Below are 21,448 nucleotides of genomic sequence, written 5' to 3'. Positions count from 1 at the left end.
TAGCTTAAAATTATACTTAGGGCAATATATTTTGGATAATATAAATTGGCTTGAGCCACAGTATTATATGAACATTACTAGACAATGATGACATATAGATTTTTGTGTTCTGTTTACCAGCCAGTCCCAGCCTGAGGGAAGGATGGAGAGAACAGAACAAGAAGGGATGGGCATGGCTGTAATCAACGTTATATGGAAGCTAACTGTTGCCTGTCACTTAAAAAGAAAACAAACAGGCTGGAATCACAGCTTTTTTCTTTAAATAGATAACAGGATTGATTATTACATTTAATTAAAATAACATTTGATTAGTATGCATAAAATTTCAAAAAGCTACTCATGCAAATGAGATAGTAACAACCCATTATATCAAAAAGATAAATTGGATAGCAGTGATTCTTTGTTACAATGAGGAATTAACTCAGTAGTTCATGAAATTAAAATTTCCCTAGGGTACTGAACGATTTATTATTTGTTGTTGTTTTGCATTGCGGAATGCACCATACATCTATTATGAAAAGAATCTTACATAAGAGTGGTCTAAACTTGGTTGGTTCAACTTATTTCTGGTTCATTTGTCAACACAGATCTTGTCAGTGGACACTTTTTTCATTCAGTGTTTTAGTTTTATTTATTTGTTTTTTCATTTTTTTAATTAAATTTTTTCAACTACAGTTTACATTCAATATTATTTTGTATTTTAGTTTCAGGATACTTGACAAAGTGTTCCCCCTGATATTTCCAATACCCAACTGACACCATACTTAGTTACTGCAATATTATTGACTATATTTCCTATGCTGTACCTTCCATCCCATGAAACGAACGGACACTTGTTTTTAAAATATATTTCAAATAAGTATAAAAAATTTGTACCTGCCTATTTCACCATTCCCTATTGCAAGAGGAACAGACAGAACTTACTCTTTAAAATATAATCAGTCTATGAGTAATTGATAGTTATTTTTATTTATGCTGAAAAGTGAATTTTTTATTGCACAATATAAATACTAAATTATAAATTTTCTTAAGTCACTCTTGTTTAAAGATGGATGTTCTCTTTGCGGTAGGTATTTCTTTTTCTTAAAGATTTTATTTATTTTTTAGAGAGAGGGGAAGGGAGGATGAAAAATGAGAGAAACATTGATGTGTGAGAGAAACATTAATCAGCTGCCTCTTGCATGCACATGCCCCAAGCGGGGACCAGCCTGCACCAGGCATGTGTCCCGACCGAGAATCCAACGCAGTGACACTTCGCCTTGCGGGATGATGCCCAAGATGCCCAGCCAACTGAGCCATGCCAGTCAGGGCTGTAGCAGTTAATTCTTGACGTTTGTGTGTTAGTTATTTGTTAGATTAGTAGTGGAAAATGGATCTTGATAAGTGCGGGATGTGTGTAGTACCTTGGTATAACTTGACAGGTCTTAATATGTAAGCCTATGAATTTTATTAAATATTTAGAATTGAGTTCAAGTGTGACCTTCAGAATTATGCATTGCGAACCTACTAAATACTTTAATGAATTTCCTCAGAAAACTGATTTTATTCTTCCCCCATTCCAGTAGGTACAGTAACCATTAGTCTTGATCAAATAGGCACGCGATGGAATATGCATTAAAAAGAGGACTGGGATGCACACAGCAGTTATGGAGATGCTTTGTTATATACTGAAAAAGCAATTTAATCCTATTAACATTTATAAGATACCTAGCCTGAGGATGGTACGTACCTAGGTAGAACGAACGGTGCATCATTTTGAAATGCTGTTCAAGCTCAGCAGGCAAACAGTTGAGTTCTCTTGCTCATGTTTCCTACAGGGGAAAGGAATGATATTGTACACATGCTCTATCATTGTTGACCTCATGTAATGGGTATTCCAAAGAAGACCGTAGTTGACATGTAAGCTGTTAATCTAATTTTGAAAGCATTTCAGAGCAGCAGGAAAGAAAATTTACATTTGAATTTTGAGTTAGATCCTGTATTAGATCCCAAAGGATGCTTCATGGTTGGAGTATTAGTAGCTAGTACGAATGATAGTGGAATCATTGAAAAGTTTTATCTCATTTGTTACTTTGTCTCTAAAATTTCAGCATTTAAACCCTTAGGGGGATTCTGGCCACACCCCACTTTGTTTTTCTTTTTAGTTAATTCTGCTCTTAAAATGCATATGCAAAGCATTGGGTTTTTGTTTTTGTTTTTTGTTTTTGTTTTAATCCTCGCTCGAGGATAGTTATTGATTTTAGAGTGAGAAACAAAGGTAGGTTGCCTCCCGTCTGTGCCCTGGCTGGGGACAGAACTGCAGCCCGGGGATGTGCCCTGATGGGATCAATCCGCACTGCCACCAGCCGAGCCGCGCAGGGCAAAGAAGTGTCTTAAAGATGTCTTCTCCTTGGGTTTTGTAAAATACTCTATATCTAACGTGGTGAGGCAGTTTTCTTTCAATCCTATGCGATAATGCTCCATTTAATCAGTTTCATAGGGTCAAAAAAATCTTTCTTATGAAAAAAAGATTCAGGAGTAGATTTTTGCCTTTAATTCCATAACTGCAGTTCACGGGTTAGCCAGCAGTTCAGGGTTTTAAAACCTGTGGTCTTAAGCAGCTGTGCTGATGTTAGGACTCAAACATGGTGGGTTTTTTATTTTTATTTTTTATTGCGTATCCTATAGGGTAACATCAAAGAGAATAATAGGTAATTCTTACAGAAACCTGGATTATTTGCTCTTTTTTTTTTTTGGTGCTACTTCAATTAAAGACCCTTTTCAATATTTCAGGGTTAATGAAATACCAAAATATTCAAAGTCACAGACACCATTGTTTATGAATTAGGAGTTCACAGATAATGTCATATAGCATTAAATTACGCAACAAACTGAACTGCGTGGGATTCTAAGACTTTTAACATCAAAGTTAGTAATTTTGTGGAACATCACAAATGCAGAGGAATCTTAAGTCAAATTAGGCTCCAGAGCCTGTAACTGTGATGATGAACAAGCTACTCAACCTATTTATTTTGTTAACAGAAAATTTTATTGTTTCTTTTCCAGTGCTGTGCCTCAGCCCCCTCTTTCAGAAGGGCCTTATTTCCTATTCAAAGGAAATGTTATCTTAAAATTATCTATCTTTATTAACATCATACTTAGTTCCTCTATTTAGCTACTTTGGCTTAACTCGTTATAACTAAAAAATAGTAATACAGTTCACCCTTGCATAACATGGGGATCAGGGGTGCTGACCTCCTGCACAGTCAAAAATCCAAGTATAAATTTATGACTCCCCCAAATCTAAATTAATACCTGATGTTGACTGGATGCCTCAGCAATAACAAGTAGCTGATTTACACATACTTTGTATATTATATGTATTACGTACTGTAGTCTGTGACTAAAATAAGCTAGAGAAAAGAAATGTTATTAAGAAAACCATAAGGAAGAAAAAATACATTATTGCATTTATTGAAAAAAATATAAGTTCAAGCCCATGTTGTTCATGGGTCAACAGTAATAACTTTTATTGAGTACTTATTGCATTCCAGGTACTATTTTATGTGTTTTATGTATAATAATCAACACATTAAATCCCTTCAACGACTCCTGAGGTAGTGCAATCACTGCCCCTTTTACGGAGGTGGAAGCTGAGGTCTAGAGAGTCAGATGACATTGGGCTTGTGCCACATGTAAATACCAGATCATGGGCTTGAGCTCAGCCAGTCTCACTCTGGAGCCTTTCTCTTAACTTCATGCTGCATTCTAATTCCAGTCTAAGTTGTGGCTTCTTATCCTTACTTAGCTTTTATCTTTGCCCTCTGCCAACTGGTGGAAATGCTTCTGTGTTAGTCCATTTAGCCTATTTCTTTATGAAGGGACGTATACTATAAACTAGTTAGGTAATCAACCTGCAGGTTTAAATCTCGACTCTGCCTGCCATTTATTTACTTGGTGACATTGGGCAAATTACTTTCTACATCTTTAAAATGGGCCAGTATGTACCTTACAGAATTATTTTATAATGATTAAAGAGGATAATTACAAAAATGTATAGGTATTGCTGGCACGTGATAAATACTTATGAGCTCTATCTTGGGCTGTGAGGATTGTTCTGGATGCTGTAGATGTGTGAGATGTGGGTCTTTGGTAGGGGGGGTTTCCTTCAAAGTATCTGAAAGTTACCCCAAATCCTCGTCTAATCAGTGTGTTATATGCTCAGACTCTAGTAAGGCCTTTTTATAAGAGTATGTTGTTTTTATTTGGGAACAATTTTTGTATTTTGCTATTTCTGGGTATAGATGTTTATTTATTAGAGGATTTTTCTTTACAGTGGTCAGTAGGGTTGAAGTATATGTTATAAAGGAGATTTCATGGTTTCTATAAAGCTTTTTATGGAATGTGCCATGTAGCCTATTTACTTTTTTCTTATTTTTTTCCAGAAAATTTGGTGAGCGGCCTCCACCTAAACGACTTACTAGGTAAGCATTATATTGGTCAGCCTTTCACCCAAACATTTCATAACAGTGTTAGATCCTGGCATTTTTGAAACTATATTAAATGCTCCTGAAAAGAAGTCATTAATATACTGGTATCTAGACTGTAAGCTTATTCCCATCTTCCCTACCCCATATTTCCCCCCTCCCACTCCACCCCCCCTAATAAAAATAAGAGGATAGAGTTCAAAGGGGGAAATGAAAACTTTGAATAATTAATTCTTGTATAATATAGTTAGTACGATAAGGGCTATAATTTAAAAATATATGGCTGCATTTAGCCAGTCACAATTTGTTGATTATAAGTGGGACTTGAAAGATAATAAATGCTTTTAGAAAATAATTTTATAGAAAGCACAAATTTTTACTTATTTTAATGAGGCTGTAAATATACTGTGTTCTAATTATATAAATTAATTTTATAATACTTGAATTACAAATGTTAAATTTAAAAATATTAATTTTGAAAATGATTTTTAAAATGTCTAACAGTCAGTGGTTGTAAAATAAAAAGTAAGACACCTGCCCTGGCTGGTGTGGCTCAGTGGATTGAGTGCCGGCTTGTGAGCCAAAGGGTCGTCGGGTCAATTCCTAGTCAGGGCACATACCTGGGTTGTGCGACAGGTCCCCAGTTGGGGGCGCAAGAGGCAACCACATATGGATGTTCCCCTCTCTTTCTCCCTCCCTTCCCCTGTCTCTAAAAATAAATAAAATCTTTTAAAGAAAGTTTAATAAAAAAAGAGAGAGAAAAACTAAGACACCTAGCTCCACAGTTTCAGTCCTGGAATTAATGCTAACCCTGCATTGTCAGTATCTTTCAAGAAAATTATAGGCATATATGAACATATACCTTTTTTCTTTTTTTGTTTTTAAAGTCTGGCATTATACATGACCATTGTTCTGTACCACTTCTATTTCATTCTCTAAATTGTCTTCACATTGCTTTCATTTAATTTTCACATTAATGGCCATGTGGGTAATTGCTGTGTTATTGCATGCCAGAAGAATCCAAAGGGAGCAGCTTGAAGAGACTTTCTTTTTATTTTTAGCCTAGTCGTTGGCACTCTGACCATAAAAATAAATAATGATAGTGATGGATTAAAATCCCTATAGTAAAACAACAGTTTAGAAGTCTACATTGGGTTTAAAAAACGATAAAAACAACAGAGCAGAGGAGATAACTTTTCCTTACAGAAGAAGTCCATCTAATATAGAAGGAATGATGGAACTAGGAAATCACACTTTGACAGCCATTACAATGATAATTATTTCAAAAAAAAAAAAAAAATCACCAATGCATGCTTAAACTATCGGTTTAAAATTTGTTGAGAAACAAGATATTTACATAGTCTCTAAACATGTCCTCACAAAAGTGTGTATTAATTAAAAGTGAAAAACAGCATGACAATGAAGAAACCTGGCAGACACCACCTTAATTAAGTGATCTAAAGTAATACCACCAGTCACGGACAAGTAAATGTTATGTGCACCTTGAGAAGGACACAATATTACTTTTGTGGTGTTCTTGCCAAATATGTGTAAGCTAAATGTAAGCATAAGGGAACATCAGACAGGTGCAAGTGATGGGCATTCTATAAAATAAATGGCATTTACTCTTCAAAATTTTCATGATCATGAAAAAGAAAAGACAGAGGAATACCAGATTAAAGAAGACCAACAAGACACAACAACTAAATTCCACTAAATCCTGGGCCAGGAAAACAATTTTCTTTTGATCTAAAGCTAGAGGCAGCAAACCTTTTGTGTAACGAGCCAGATAACAAATCGGTTAGGCTTTTTGAGCCACACCGAGTCTGTTGTGACCTCTCAGCTCTTCTCTTATATCCCCACGTTAGCTACAGAAAGCATGTACATGAATGGCATGTCTGTTCCAGATCAACTTAATTTAGAAAAACTGATGGCCATCCTGATTTGGCCTGGGGGCAGTAGTTTCTCAACATTACTCCCCTTACCGCAAATAAAGGACATTAGTGGGACAATGGCAACATGTGAATAAAATCTATAGATACAAATATCGTATCAGTGGTAACTGCATCGTGATTATATAAGAAAGTGTCCTTGTTTTAGGGAATAAACACTAAAGTATTTCAGGTCAGGGGACCTTATGTCTACAGTGCTCTTAAATGGTTTAAAAACATAGTGTACAAAGATGGTAAAATGTTAACATTTGAGAAGTCTGGGGAAAAGGGGACTAAGAATTCTTTCAACTACTTTTGCAACTTTTCTCTAAGTCTGAAATTACTTCAATATTTTTTTAAAAATGCAAAAAACCAACCCTTTTAAAAAAGGCATAACATAAATATTCCAGATGAAGTGGGCTGGGAAAATTTAACTTGTCTCACAGGTTCATGTAAATATATTTTCAGTTACTTTTATATAATATATCTTGAAGAAATTCTAAATGGAATTGCTTAATTCACATGTATAGGAATTTTAACATTTAACTGATAAATATTTTTATTTCAATACCAGTAGCAGTAAGTTGGAATGACTCCAAATAATAAAATACAGTATATTTTGATGAAAAAGTTAGTTACTTGAATGGATACCTCTGTAAAAGTAGCGATCAATAAAATGATAATAAAGATGAGGGAAAACTCCTTTCCTTAAACATATACAATGATATAGTTAGGTCCCATCTACTTTATCATGATTTTCCATTTACCCATTACGCAATTATCCCTGTTTGGAAAATTTTAGTAGCTTTTAGGACTTCTGCTTCTGGCCAAGATGGAGTAACAGGGACTGGAATTACTCTCCGGCCTGAAACAACTAAAATCCTGGACAAAATATATGAAACAGCGGTTTTCAAGATATTGGACGGCAGGCACAAAAGGACAGTGATCCTTGAGAGACAGGAGACAAATGAGGTGAGCGCTACGATTGCTCCTGCATAGAGCCTGGAGAGAGTTTCCAGGACATGATGTAGGGAGGGGGAGTCCAGGTGGAGCCCAGTAAGCATCTTGAGTTGCAGAGAAGGAGCTGGGAATTAGGGAGGCCAAGGTGGCTAGAATTTCTAGGGCGGAGAACTGGAGATGAAAGTGCTGTGCAGAGTTTCAGACATCTATCTGCAAAGGGTTCCTTCTATCCAACTGAATACTGATCAGCATGTGTGTGTGAGGAAACTACCCAAGGTTGGAGGAAAAACCAACCTGAAGAATTCCTAAAGCTCACTCAGCAACACGCACTGTGCCTGTTCCCAGTAGCCAGTGTGGAAAAATCTTATAATTCGCAGTGCATTGACTAGAGTACTCGGAAGGGTTTTGCTTCAGTGGTGGTGCAAAATCGGGCCTAGACTAAATGTTGCTCTGGTTTCACCTAACAACTTCAAAGCAATATTGAAAGGCTCAAACTCTCTCCAAGTAACTGTGCTCAAGGATATTTACAAGAACAGAAAAATATCCAGCACTCAAAAAAGTAAAATTTATTGAGTCTTTAAGAAAAAGAGGAACACTGATTTGTTGTTCCACTTATTTATGCATTCATTGGTTGCTTCTTGAATGTGGCATGATCGGGGATTGAACCTGCAACCTTGGCATATTGGGACAATGCTCTAACCAACTGAGCTACCCTACCAGGGCTGTTGAGTTAATATTTAATCAAAACATACCAGTCTTACAAAGAAGCAGGAAAATATCCATAATGAGGAGGATTAGTCAAAACCAACCCAGAAATGACACGGATGATAGAATTAGACAGGGACATTAAAACAGTTACATTCGTCTTGTATATGTTCAAGATACTTAGAAGTTTACAGAATTTTTCTTTTAAAGGGCCAAGTAGTGAATAGTTTAGTTTTTTTATGGCCCATGCAGTCTCTGTTGTAACTACTCAACTCTGTTGTAGCATTAAGGAGGCATATAGGTACTATGTAAACCAATGGATGTGTCTGTATACTGGAGCAGAACTTTGTTTTTAAACCAGGCAGTGAGTCAGATTTGGCCTACAGGCTTTTAATTGTACATCCCTAAACTAGAGGAGAGATTGAAAATATTAAATAGAGGACATGGAAGATTAAAAAAGGGAAGATCTAAATTAAAGTTTTAGAAAAGAAAACCACTGTAATAATGATGAAAAGATACACTTTATGGGATTAATTGCAGGTATGCACTGCTGATGAAGGGATTAGTCAACTTGAAGACAGCAGTAGAAACTATCCAAAATGAAAAAAGTCTGAAGAAAAAAATCCTTAGTGAGCTGTGGTTTATGTTTAAGTGGACTGTAATATACATGTAACTAGAGTCATTGAAGGGGAGAGGTTATGACTAAAAGAATATGTAAAGAAGTAATGGCTGACATTTTTCTAAATTTAATAAACTATAAAAATACAGTTTCAAGAAACTCAATGAGCCCCAAGTACAAGCTACTGAAACTTTGCTAACTAGAAAGAAGACAGTGGAGCAAGAGCTTTAAAGTACCCAAGAGAAAAAAATATAGTAACCTAGGATTCTATGCCTAGCAGAAGCAAAATTAAGACCTTTTTAGACCAAAAAAAAAAAAAAAAAATTACAGGCATGAGCTGCAAGAAATGTTAAAGAACTCATTTAAGCAAGACGATCATACCAGATAGAAATCTGATTCTGTACAAATTACTATCAAAAATGAGAAAGATGACATTACTGCAGATTCTACAGATAGTTAAAAGGATAACAAGCAAATATTCTGAATAATTTTCTGCCAGTAAATTCAACTTTTGAAGAAACGTACAAATTCCTTGAAACCAGCAAACTACTAAAGCTTACTCAAAAAGAAACTGATAACCTCTATCTATAGCCCTATAGCCAAAGAAATTGAATTTGTAATTATATATGTTCCCACAAAGAAAACTGCAGGCTCGGGTGATTTCACTGTTTAATTCTACCAGACATTTAAGAAACAAATCCTGCCAGTTCTATACACACCCTTCCAGAAAATTGGAGAGCAGGACGCACTTATTTCCCAGTTCAGTCTGTGGGGACAAGACTTTACAAGAAACCAAATCTATAGACCAATATTCCTTTTGAGCAAAGAAACAAAGTCTTAACACATTTTCAAAATGGATGCAACAGTGTGTAGAAGGGATAATATATTATGGCCTAAGGGAGATTTATCTCAGAAATGGAAATCAGTTAATGTGACTCAATATATTAACAACAGCAACAACAACAACAAAGGGAAATCGTATGGTCATCTCAAGGGATTTAGGAAAAAACTTGTGATGTTCATCCTTGACAAAAGTTCTGATCAAACTAGGAATAGAAGGGAGTTTCCTTATTTTTATAAAGGGTAATTATGAAAATACTACATTTTACACCATACTTAATTGTGAAAGACGGAATGTTTCTCCTCAAGATCAGGAACAATGCGAGGTGTTTGCTCTCACTGCTTTCATTTAGCATTGTGCTGGAATTCTAAATAGTCCAGTAAGGCCAGAAAAAGAAAGGAAAGGCATCCAGATTGGAAAGAAAGAACCCTATTTACAAATGTCGTGACCATCTATATAGAAGATTCTGTCAATCTTCAGAAAAGCTACTAGAACCGATAAGTGATTTCAGCAAGGTTGTAGGATATCCATAATCAACCTACAAAATGTACAAAAAATTAATTGTATTTTTTAATACTAGTGGGGAATTGAAATTGAAAAACAGTACCATTTACAATAGCATCAAAAAAAGAAAAATCTGACATAGATGTACAAAAACTATACACTGGAAACTACCAGATATTGCTATGGGAACTTGAAGTCCTAAATAAATGTTCTTCAGAAGACTTGATATTGTTTAAAGGCCATTTCTTCCCAAACTCATCTATTAATTCAACATATTTCAATCAAATCCCAATGGGCCTTTTTGTACCAGTTGATAAACTGTTTTTAAGTTTGTATGGAGATGCAAATGACCTGGAATAGCCAAAACTTTGAAAAAGATCCACAAGAACTCTACCTGATTTAAATACTTAATATAAAACTGTAGTAATCAGTGGTGGTATTGGTGTAAAGATAGCCAAGTAGATCATTGTAACAGAGTAGTGGCCAGAAATAATCGAGATACATGTTTTTCAGTCAAGGTGCAAAGGTATTTTAGTTAGATAAAGGGTTTTTAACAAAGGGTTGTGGAACAATTGGATAGCTATATGATGCTGCTACTTATTTACACATGCACAAAATAACTATGATCCATACCTAGAACCATATACAAAAATTAGTTCAAAATAGACCTAAATGTAAAACTTGAAATCATACAACTTTTCGGAAAAAAAGTTGGAGAAAATCTTTGTGACCGTGAGTTAGGCAATCATTTCTTAGATATAACACCAAAAGCACCATCAGTGGAAGAAATTTATTTTCTCTGTCAAAATTAGGAATAAAGCATTCATATTCAGATTATGAAAGAAACTCAAAGTTAAGGAAATAACACCTTTTTAAAATAAGTAGTAAAATGATTTATTTCCATAATAAACTTTTAAAGTAATAGAACACAAGCGATGGTGACCCAGTCCTTAACAGCTGTGATGAATTGGGTGGAGGAATAAAAGCCATGAAGAGTTTCTCAGACCTCGATAGGATTTGCTCGTAGCTGTGTGACAGGATGTGAAGCAGTTTGCCTGTGCATTTACTTTCAAAGAACTATTGGGGGTGGAGGGGTCTCCTGGAAAGAGGAGGTTTGCTGGCACTCCCCTGGGAGCGTGGCCCGCACTCCTGATTGGCCTCGGTCACTAACAGAGGTGGAAGCCTAGTGCAGCGGCCTTCATGTTTCATCAGTATTGTGAGGGACTTTTTTGGCACTCTCTCTAGATTGTCATTTTTAAAACTGGCACTCGTGGAAACAAGCAGCTTCCCGTCGGGGGAAACATGGAGATCTTGGCCTGGTCTGATAGTTGGGAAAATACTGTATATGGATAGTCCTCTCCGGAAGATTTGACACTGTAGAATCCTGCAGTACAGGAATTGGTTTCTTTTTTCTTTTTTTTTTTTTTGTTTTTTTTGATGTAGTTTCTTTAAAACTTCTGTGAGTGGGGCACTCTCCATTGCCAGTCGTCACTGTTGTTCAACTCAGTTGGAAAAGTGTTGTCTGAGATGGCGTGAAAGACTCAACTGCCAGAGTCTGACAGATAGGGCAGCTGCGTGAGGTTTGGGGGAGGGGCGGTGGTGTGTGTCTGGATGCCTTTGGCAGCTTTCTGAAGTAGAAGTGAGAAAGAGTCCGGCCGCAACTTTGGAACTCAACTGTTCCCAAGTCCAATTTTCAGGAAGAGTTGTTTTGTTTTTGTGTTTTAAAGAACAACCAGTAAGTGTCACTCATGTGATATACTTAATTGATTAAAAAATTCAGGATATCACTATTCATTCTGTCTTGTAACTTTTAAAATCGTTTCATTTTTTTATTGATTATGTAGAGGTCAGCAAATGTTTTCTGTAAGGACCCAAGCAGAATATATTTTAGGCTTTGAGGTCCACATACTGTTCTCTATTGCAAAGGTTTCTTTTGTTTTTTACAAAAGTAAAAGTAAAAGTCATTCTTCACTCCTGGGGACTGCAAAAAAGGGCTGCTGGCATGGTTTGCTGACCCCTGGCCTATAGTAGTGTTCCTCAAAGGATGCTCTGCAGCTCTCGAAAACATTTGCAGGTGGTGGTGGTGGTGGTGGTGTGGTGGTGTGGTGTGGTGTGTGTGTGTGTGTGTGTGTGTGTGTGTGTGTGTGTGTGTGTGTGAAATTACTATGAAAACACTTGCTAAAACACAAATAGGTTTCTTTACCAGAAGACAATTTTATTCGGATTTCACAGGTGACAGAAATCCAGTTTGAGAAGTTTAGGGACTCAGCCTGTGGGTAAGGATGACTGTCAGGGCCACTTTGTGGGCCACTTTCTCTCTGAGAGTAATTGGGGTTGTCTATGGCCAGCTCCTAACAGTGGTGAAATTGGAACACTATTCTATTGACGAAACCCTATTCTATTGATGATGAAAAGCACATGTGCTATCATTCCATGGGCTTTACTATTTAATTGTATTTCTTTCGAGCATACCATTTTGTGTGTGTGTGTGTGTGTGTGTGTGGCTCCTTAAGTTGCAGAAACAAATTATGAAACTATTTGCCAGGGAACATAGTTGTTTGATATTCTATTAAGAAAGCAAGTTTGTGGGTTTTATTTTCCCTGTTGAAAGAAGCTATTTGACAAATTACTGTTACAAAACAGCTATATTAATGATTATGTTAAGGTTCTAGTTGCTTTTTCAGGACTTTGTATTATAAACATGAAGGGAAAAGACAGGAAAACTGGAGCCTGTTATCTTGCCTTTGTCGTAAACACCTTGAGATCTGAAATCATTTGTCATTATCGTAATTGTGGATATTTATTTCCAGTCCAGGCAGCTAGCACGGTAACCAGAGCCTAGGATATAATTGACTCTCAATAAATCCTTAATGGGAAGTTGGATAAATGTTTAGTTTACCTGGTGTGCTTCCTAAATGCGTGCCTTGCAAATCAGGTGAGGTGCCTGGCCTGGTCATACCTCCAGGTTCTTTTCAAATTTGCTCTTAAATTTCAGTGGAGGTCCCTTGTTCCTTCTCCTGTGCCCTTTCAGAGAAAATAATAACAGGTAGAGACTACTGACACTTGGTATTTGTCAGTTTGTTGGGGCTAACTTAACTTTAACTTACTTTTTTCACTATTTGAGGTATTGGGTTGGCCAAAAAGTCTATTACATTTTTTCCATAAAAGACACATTTTTCATTTTTATCAATAACTTTATTGATGCGGGTATTTTGAGTATGTTGGCTATCTCCTGCTATTGGCTTCTAGTAGGTAGAGGCCAGGGGTCTGCTAAACACCTTCCCGTGCATAAGACAGCCCCACAGTAAAGAATCATTTGGCCAAAACGTCAAGAGTACCAAGAAACTTCATAGACCACTTTTGACACATTCATTCACGGCTCCTTCTCTATACACTGTACAAATCTTTTTTTTTGCATTTCAGTTGTGTTTTTACCTTTCTTGAAGTACTAAAGTGTAATATGCCAAAAATGTTGCATATCTTCTTCCATCTTCAATATTAAAATAGCTACACAAAAGTTCACCCATTTTGGTAAGTTTTTTTTTTTTAATTCAGCTGATATGACAGCTGTCACAGTGCAAACTAACAAAATTGTTTCGAATGAAGATAAAGACAGCTAAGCACTGCTAGAGCCATTGTACGGAAGAAAGTAATAGACTTTTTGGCCAACCGAATATTACTGGTTTTTTTTACAGGTGAGAAAACTCAGGTTTAGTAAGTAACAAGAATTAAGATTCAGACGCCTCTCTGCTTCTCAACAAAGCTGCGCTTGTAGCCATGGTTAAATAACTGATGGTATAATTTTGTCCTCAAGAGCCAGACTGCCTCAGTTTGAACCCTGGGCCTTCAGTATCTTCATGAGAAAATTGTTTAATCTCTCCACCATTTTTAAAATGTGCCTGACAGTTTGTCTTAAAGATTCTGTAGGCTGTTTGGGAAGACCAGAGGGGGAAAAAAAAAAAAAAGACATGAAATCTGGCACACATAGCAAGTAATTGCTAAATCATACAATAGAGACTATAGGTGCAAACAGAATTTAGTGTGGGGAAGAACTTGCTGCTTAAAATCTTTCTTTTCAAGTATATCACAACGTTTTTTTTAAGATTATGTTTTACTGATTGTGCTATTACAGTTGTCCTGATTTTCCCCCTTGCCCCCTTCCACCCAGCAGCCCTCACTCTCTCAGGCAATCCCCCACCACTGTTTATGTTCAGGGTCATGCCTGTAAGTTCTTCGGTTTCTCCATTTCCTGTACTGTACTTTACATCCCCATGGCTGTTCTGTAACTGCCTGTGTGTACTTCTTAATTCTGTCTTCTCTGCACCCACTGCCCCACACCATCCCCTCCCATCTGGCAATCATCAAAGTGCTCTCTTTAACCATATGATTCTATCTCTGTTCTTGTTGTTTCCTTAGTTTTCAGATTCAATTGTTGATAGAGTCGTATTTATTGCCATTTTATTGTGCATAGTTTTGTTCAAGCTTTGTTTTCTTACTCATCTGAACTCAGTAGTTAGCCACCGGCCTGAGCAACACCTCAGCTCCCTGGGCATCGATACCTTCTCCAGGCTGCACCTTTTGTTCAGTAAGCCAGCAGGTTCAAGAACAGGTTCAGGCTCCCTCTGTTCCCACCTTTGGAGTCTTAGTGGGAATTGGCACCATTATTTATGGATTCCAACATTAGCTGTTCCTTTTATGCTGACTTTCAGTCATTTTACTTTCCACAGTTTCTTTCTTCATTCCTTAGAGGGCATTTCCAAATAGACATCACAGTGGCCTCTCTGATTTTATAAATAAACTTGTAAGGCTTTCTGTTAGTTGGCATTTTGTTAGACTGCTTGCTGTAAGTGACTTTGACCTCTGCGGTATCTCACCTTTTGATTGTTCCCCTTTCTTTGAAGGCTCTTTCCTTTCCAACGCATCTAATAAACAGTCTCGGTTCTGCCCTGCCCAGTTGTTTTCTATTCACTTTATACATCTTGTTCTTAACTCTCCTGTCACTGCGTTTTCATCCTGAGAGATTTCGCTCACTCCCCTGACTCCATTTGCCAACTCTATGCCAGTGAACCCCACTTCTGCAACCCAGACCCCTCTGGAACTACAGGTGGTTGTTTCCAACAACCTAGAGAATACTTCCAGCGCAGACACTTGTCAAACAGAACCTATTAATATATACCCACTTCTCCCAAAACAAAAGTTAAGTCTTTACCTTCTGTACTGTCTTCTATTACCTCTTCCTAAGTGTATTAGCCTTTTTTCAGGTTTGTCCTGCCTTTCTGTTCCCTAATCCTTTCTCTATTCCACCACTAGAATTAACTTTCTAAAAAGGAAAATTAATTGTTTAGAAAAAACCTCAAGATCTCTTATTGCTTTTTGTGTATATTGAAAATCCAAGTTTCATGCTTATGACCCAGTGATTCCACTTCTGGAAATTTATCCGAAGAATCCTGAAACATTAATTTGAAAGAGTGCAGGCATCCCTGTGTTCATTGCAGCATTATTACAATAGTCAAGGTTTGGAAGCAGCCTGTGGAAGCCCTTCAGTAGATGAGTGGATTTAAGAAGCCATGGTACGTGGAATCCTTACTCAGCCATAACAAGGAAGGAGCTCTTATCTTTTGTGACAGCATGGATGAACCTGGGGAGAATTATGCTAAGTAAAACAAGCCAGTCAGTAAAAGACAAATACCATGTGATTTCACTTATATGTGGAATCTAATGAACAAACTTAACTAACAAGCAAAATAGAAAGCGACTCATAGCTGTCAGAAAGGGGAGGGTTGTGGGCTGGGTGACAAGGGTGAGGGGATTAAGAAGAAAAGGAAAAGAAAAGAAAAGAAAAGAAAAGAAAAAAACCTCATAGACACAGATAACGTTATGGTGATTACCAGAGGGAAATGGAGGTGGAATGGGGCAGGAGTGGGTAAAGGGATAAATGGTGATAGAAAGAGACTTGACGTGGGGTGGTGAACACACAGTATGTTGTACAGATGACATAGACTTGAACACTTTAAACCTGTATAATTTTATTAACCAATGTGACCCTAATAAATTAAGAAAATCCACGTTCCTAGTCATGGTGTTTTTCTATAATGGGGTAAAGATAAAATTAAATGGTCTTTTTTCAAAGAGATGGCTTTTATTATTTATTTATTTATTTATTTATTTACATTTTAAGGTTTTCTCTAGGTGTCTTAAAATTTTTATTGACTGCTACCATTTAGATTCTCATCTATCAGAATGATACTTGAATTAGCTTAAACTTTCATACTGAGTGTTTAAGTTTACAACTGTCAGGTTTTCCAGGGACGTGACAGACCTCTCACAGTTTGACTCTGCCCAACGTGTCAGCTTTATTCACTGCCATGGCTTCCTTTGGAACCTCAAGAGAACTGGAGATTCCGATTCGTAACTGTCACTTACTAACTGCAAGATATTGGGCAAGACATTCAAAATAGGAATACTAATATTATCTTTTGGGGCTTTGAGGATTAAATGAAACAATGCATTTAAAAGGCTTAGTTCGGGGCCGGGCACATAGGAAACACTCAGGAAACGGCAGGTGCTGTTCTGTTGGTCTCGTGGCCGCACTCCGTGGCTGGAACTTGTTGCTCTGCGCGGATGTGAGGGCCCCCCAGGAACGCCTCACCTGTGGTGTCACCTCCCTTTACTTCAGAATTTGCCCCTTCTACACAGCCCTCCCTAGTGTGTAGTCCTTCATCATCCTTCCGCTCCTTTACATAGACATCCCTTGTTGGGGCTTCTGTTCATACCTCTTACTTGGACCATGTATTTCATTACAATTTGTTTTCCAAGTCGTTGCCTTTTTTTTTTTTTTAATTGTACTCATAGTTTAAATTTTTTTATTTTATTGTTTATGCTATTACAGCTGTCCCATCTTTCCCCTTTCGCCTCCGTCCACCCAGCCCGCCCCCCACTTCATAATCGGTCCCCTCACCATTGTCCGTGAGTTCTTCATATATGTTCTTTGACTAATCCCTTCACCTGTCAGTCAGTCCCCACCTTCCCCCTCCCACTTACAGCTGTCAGTCTGTTCCATGATTCTTTGCCCCTGATTCTGTTTTGCTCATTAGTTTATTTTGTTCATTAGATTTTCTTACAAGTGAGATTATATGGTATTTGTCTTTCACTGACTGGCTTATTTCACTTAGCATAGTATTCTCCAGCTTTATTCATGCTATTGCAAAAGAGGAGTTCCTTCTTTTTTTTTTTTTTTTTACTTCTGTGTAGTATCCACTGGGTAAATGTACCAATTTTTTAATCCACTCATCTACAGATGGGCACTTAGGCTGTTTCCAAATCTTGGCTATTGAAAATAGTGCTGCCATGAACATGGGGGTGCATAAATTCTGTCGAATTGGTGTTTCAGGATTCTTCGAGTATATTCCCAGCAGTGTAGTTCCATTTTTAGTTCTTTTGTTACCAAACAGAAATTGGGGTCCTGCTGTCCATGGCTACCCTCTAGACAAAATTCCAGAGGCAAAGGTTTGGTGAAAAAGGAGTCTTTATTCAAGAGCTTCGCAATTTTGGAATAACAGCTTCCCACATGCATTAGTCACATAAGCCTATCAAGTAAAGCTAAACTCTTTAAAACCTGAGTGCTCCTGTCATTCCTGTTAGTTTTATCATATTTCTATAGGGTTAGTTTAAAAACTAAAGCAATGTAAGATACAAAAGCCACACTATTTTGGAGGAATGGCAGGCCTCTGCCTCACAATTCCTCCCCTCTAGAGCACCCAAAGAAGAATGACTGCCACCCTCAGCCAGACCAGCCAGATCCTAGGCTGCACCCGGAGTTCCGTCCCATCCAAAATACCATCTGTTGGAAATGCTGCAGCACCATCATCCAGGCATCCTCGAGGAAGAAGCAAGCCCCCGAGAGGCCCCAGAGCCTACCCCTCTGGGAGCCCAAAAGCCCTTTATTTCAAATCTAGCCCACAATTCCGTGGACTCTGGAGGCATTCAGCTTCGCAGTCAATCCCATCCTAGACTGTTTACCCTTACCTCCTCCTACAGCTCCTCCTGCTTCTCCCCAGTGATCTGATCAGATCTCTCTGTATCACTTTGAGGAAATTCCATGCTGTTTTCTACAGTGGCTGCACCACTGCGCATCCCCACCAACAGTGCACTAGGGTTCTCTTTGCTCCGCACCCTCCAGCACTTGTTTGTTGATTTATTAATGATAGCCATTTTGGCAGGTGTTCAAGCTATTGTCTTACCTGAACTTTTTAGCACATCTTAAGGGATAGGGATCAATTCTCAATGTAAGGGATCCCATTGTTACCTACCCTTCCTTGCAGCTAACAGGTTTTTCATCTGGTAAACGTAAATGCTGTTTTTTAGATTATCATTTAATCCCCTCAACAACTCTTGTGTTGTCAGCTTTATCATCTTTTATTATCAGGTCCAGAACCTGAGATGGATGAGGTTAAATGATTTGCCCCAGGCCGCTTAGTTTCTCTAATTGTTACAAGTGTAGAATTACCCCCATTTAATAACTTACTACAGTTGTGTGTGTAGCTATCCTCTTACACTTGTCTGATTTATGATATAAATTAAACAGCATTTAACTTACTACAAGTGTTCCTTTGCTGATTGTCTTCGAAACAGCTTTGCTTTAATTTTGCTATGTGCGAAACACCTCCAGAATTGGGATCCTGCTGATTCAGAATTGTAAAAGTTTGATTTGTATAGACCTTGTGTTCTTAATACTGTGTAGTGTTGCTTAGCAAAATAATTGGGTGAGTAAATATATAAAACACATTGAACTTATACACACTAAATAGATAGTTGAAGTACTTTGTACTTGGAAGAATTAGCACTGTCTTTTTCCAAAATGTAATTCAATAATTATGTGTTTCTTTATAAACGATAACCCTCTTAGTCCTCCTGCGAGGGTTGTTATATTAAGAAAATATAATAATAAATTCGGATGACAATGATTTGTTATGGCATTGTATTCAGTGAAAAACACTTATTCTAATAGCTGGGGAAGAGAGGATGGTGGTGGTGGGGAAGTAGATCATTAAATACAAAGTATTGCATGTCATTAATTTCATGAAGTTTAAAAGCCAAATTAGCAATGTACACGGTGATTCCAGAAGTTGTAATAATTCAGTTACATCATAAATCCCAGGAATGAGGGACGGTTTCTTTTAAAGAACAAAATTTAGAGTTGAAGACGGGCAGTATTGATTGCCCTGTTGTATAGTATTCTTTGACTTCAGTTTATGGGTTTGTTTTCATCTTATTGTTTTCATTTTTAGATTTGCTTGTTTAAAAAATACTCATAAGCATTTTTCTCATTACAGAGCATAATAATATTCTAAATGTCACCCCCCCAATAGTAATATTTATGTCTTATTTTAGGGAAGCTATGCGGAATTATTTAAAAGAGCGAGGGGATCAAACAGTACTTATTCTTCACGCAAAAGTTGCACAGAAGTCATATGGAAATGAAAAAAGGTAAGATTATTATTTTTCTGGTGGACAGTTTATTGTAGCTGTCGAATGAATTTGCAAATGATGTGTTAATCGCAGTAAGAGGTTGGTTTCTCTTGGGTCATTTGCAAGTACAAAATGAAAAATAGGGCATTTGTCTCTTGAAGGAGAAACACAGTGAACTGTGGTAGTTTTAGTAAAGACCATTTGGCTGAATCCCTGGTATCACAAAACGTAATAATCTATATGATTTTTCTTTTGGACTGTATGATGTTCTATAAGTATTTCTGTGATATATTAGCTTGTTCAAAAAGTAGCTTTCCTTTTGGTGGAAAATGTAGTTTTATAAACAGATGTGACAAAGTCAGCAGGCCCTGGGTTGAGCCATGGAGTGATTGTAAAGGAAAGCACTCCAGCCCTCTGCACTGTGACAGGCCAGGGCGTCCTCACTTTATAAAGGAAGAACGGAAAGGCTAAGTTAGTGCCACACGAGTGTGGTACTACAGAAGTGACATACAAATAAGATTGGCCAAAACTAAGCTTCAACCAGAGATCTTTGTGATTAGTATTTGTCACAGTATCTTACAAATTTCAGCATTTTGGGTGTATAATTATGGACTTAGGTTGTTTGTTTTTCCACTTGGTTCCTAGAATTTCCTTATTAATTTCTCTAGTCTTTGTCTTTCTGACAGCATTTCTGTGTGTAAGCATTTTATGGACAAAAGGCTTGCTTATAGGGGAAGATGAGAAGAGTTTTTGGATTAACTGGGAAGGCACCAAACTAAAGTGGGAAGAGGAAAGAAAATTCAGGTTTGGATATTGGGTTGAAAGGAATGGGTGGAATCTTCAGAGTCTGTGAGACAAAGGAAATCTTAGCATATGTAAGAGAAGTGAAATGTAAGTATATAATTAAATTAATTTACGTGCTAGAAGAAAATGAAGGAGTCTCTTTCTGAAAGTTCTCTAAATCTGAACTGGAAAGAATATGAAGCTATTTAATGATAATTCTGTCCTCAAAGAGAATGAACAAGTAAAAATAGTATTTAGGACTCATATTGCCAAGAGTTCTTTTTATCTTTATTCAAGCATACTAAGTTTCTGATTACTTTATCTTAGTTTACTAGTAGAACTTAATCATCTCATTTAGAGTTAAATATTGGAAGAAGTTGGTATCTGCAGTTTGGGACAAAAACCAAATCAAGATGGTGGCCCCTGTTTTTCATGAAGTTGACTCTTGAAATTAGTGTGTGTGTGTGTATATACATAAATTTTTTTAAATAATGAAACTGAGTAAAGTATGCCTAGCTGATCATCTGTTTTTTGTTTTCCTAAGCAAAACAGCAAGGCAACACCTTCACTGCTTGAGATGTCTCAGATTGGGCAGGCCTTGCACCTCATAGTGAATCTGAAGAATGTTTCCCAGTCATGAATGAGGCATTGTTTTGGAAATGCCTTTACAAATGTTTTTATATTTTTATTCCTCAGAATAATCTTGTAAATAGGCATATTATAATTGCCGTTCTGTGTGTGAGGAAACTGAAAAGCAGAGACTTTACATATGCCCAGGTTCACCGTAGTTAGATACCAAGAGTCAGCATCAGAAGTCCTGGATCTGTAATTCCAAATGTCTTAACTTTCTTATTGCCCTGATTTTCATAGCCTTCCAGTTGGTGTTTGAGTGGTGGTTATCTACAGCAGGGCATGAGGATGAGGGGGTTAAGGTGCTTAAAGAACACAAGCTTTGTAAATAAACTTCCTTGGCTTAAGTTTATTCCTGTTACCATCCGCTGAGGGAGGCACAGGGCTCGATCTGATGGAATTGTCATTAACATGCATTTCTTGTATTGCTTCGAACTTGGGCAGTGCTGCTTTTCTTTCTCTGTGTTTTTGAAGATGCATTTTAGTAAATTGGATTCATTAATTAACTCAGTTATTCTTTATTTCTGATGACCTGTTAGGT

The 21,448-nt window shown here is 37.2% G+C and overlaps 1 protein-coding gene across 2 annotated transcripts in view; it reads left to right on the top strand.

Moving 5' to 3' along the window:
• RBPJ (recombination signal binding protein for immunoglobulin kappa J region) overlaps positions 1–21,448 on the top strand; it is a 91,709-nt gene that overhangs the window by 48,074 nt on the left and 22,187 nt on the right. For both annotated transcript variants that reach the window (XM_090267005.1, XM_090267004.1), the window contains 2 exons: positions 4,425–4,463; positions 19,417–19,512. In XM_090267005.1, coding sequence (XP_090123131.1) covers positions 4,425–4,463; positions 19,417–19,512 — 135 coding nt within the window. The remainder of the gene's footprint in view (positions 1–4,424; positions 4,464–19,416; positions 19,513–21,448) is intronic.

This window comes from Furipterus horrens, unplaced genomic scaffold (genome assembly GCF_987537825.1).
Source record: "Furipterus horrens unplaced genomic scaffold, mFurHor1.1.pri manual_scaffold_2, whole genome shotgun sequence".
NCBI classification, from domain to species: Eukaryota; Metazoa; Chordata; class Mammalia; order Chiroptera; family Furipteridae; genus Furipterus; species Furipterus horrens.
The sequence above is the reverse complement of the archived record's forward strand: the minus strand, read 5'-3'. Positions and strand labels throughout refer to the sequence as shown.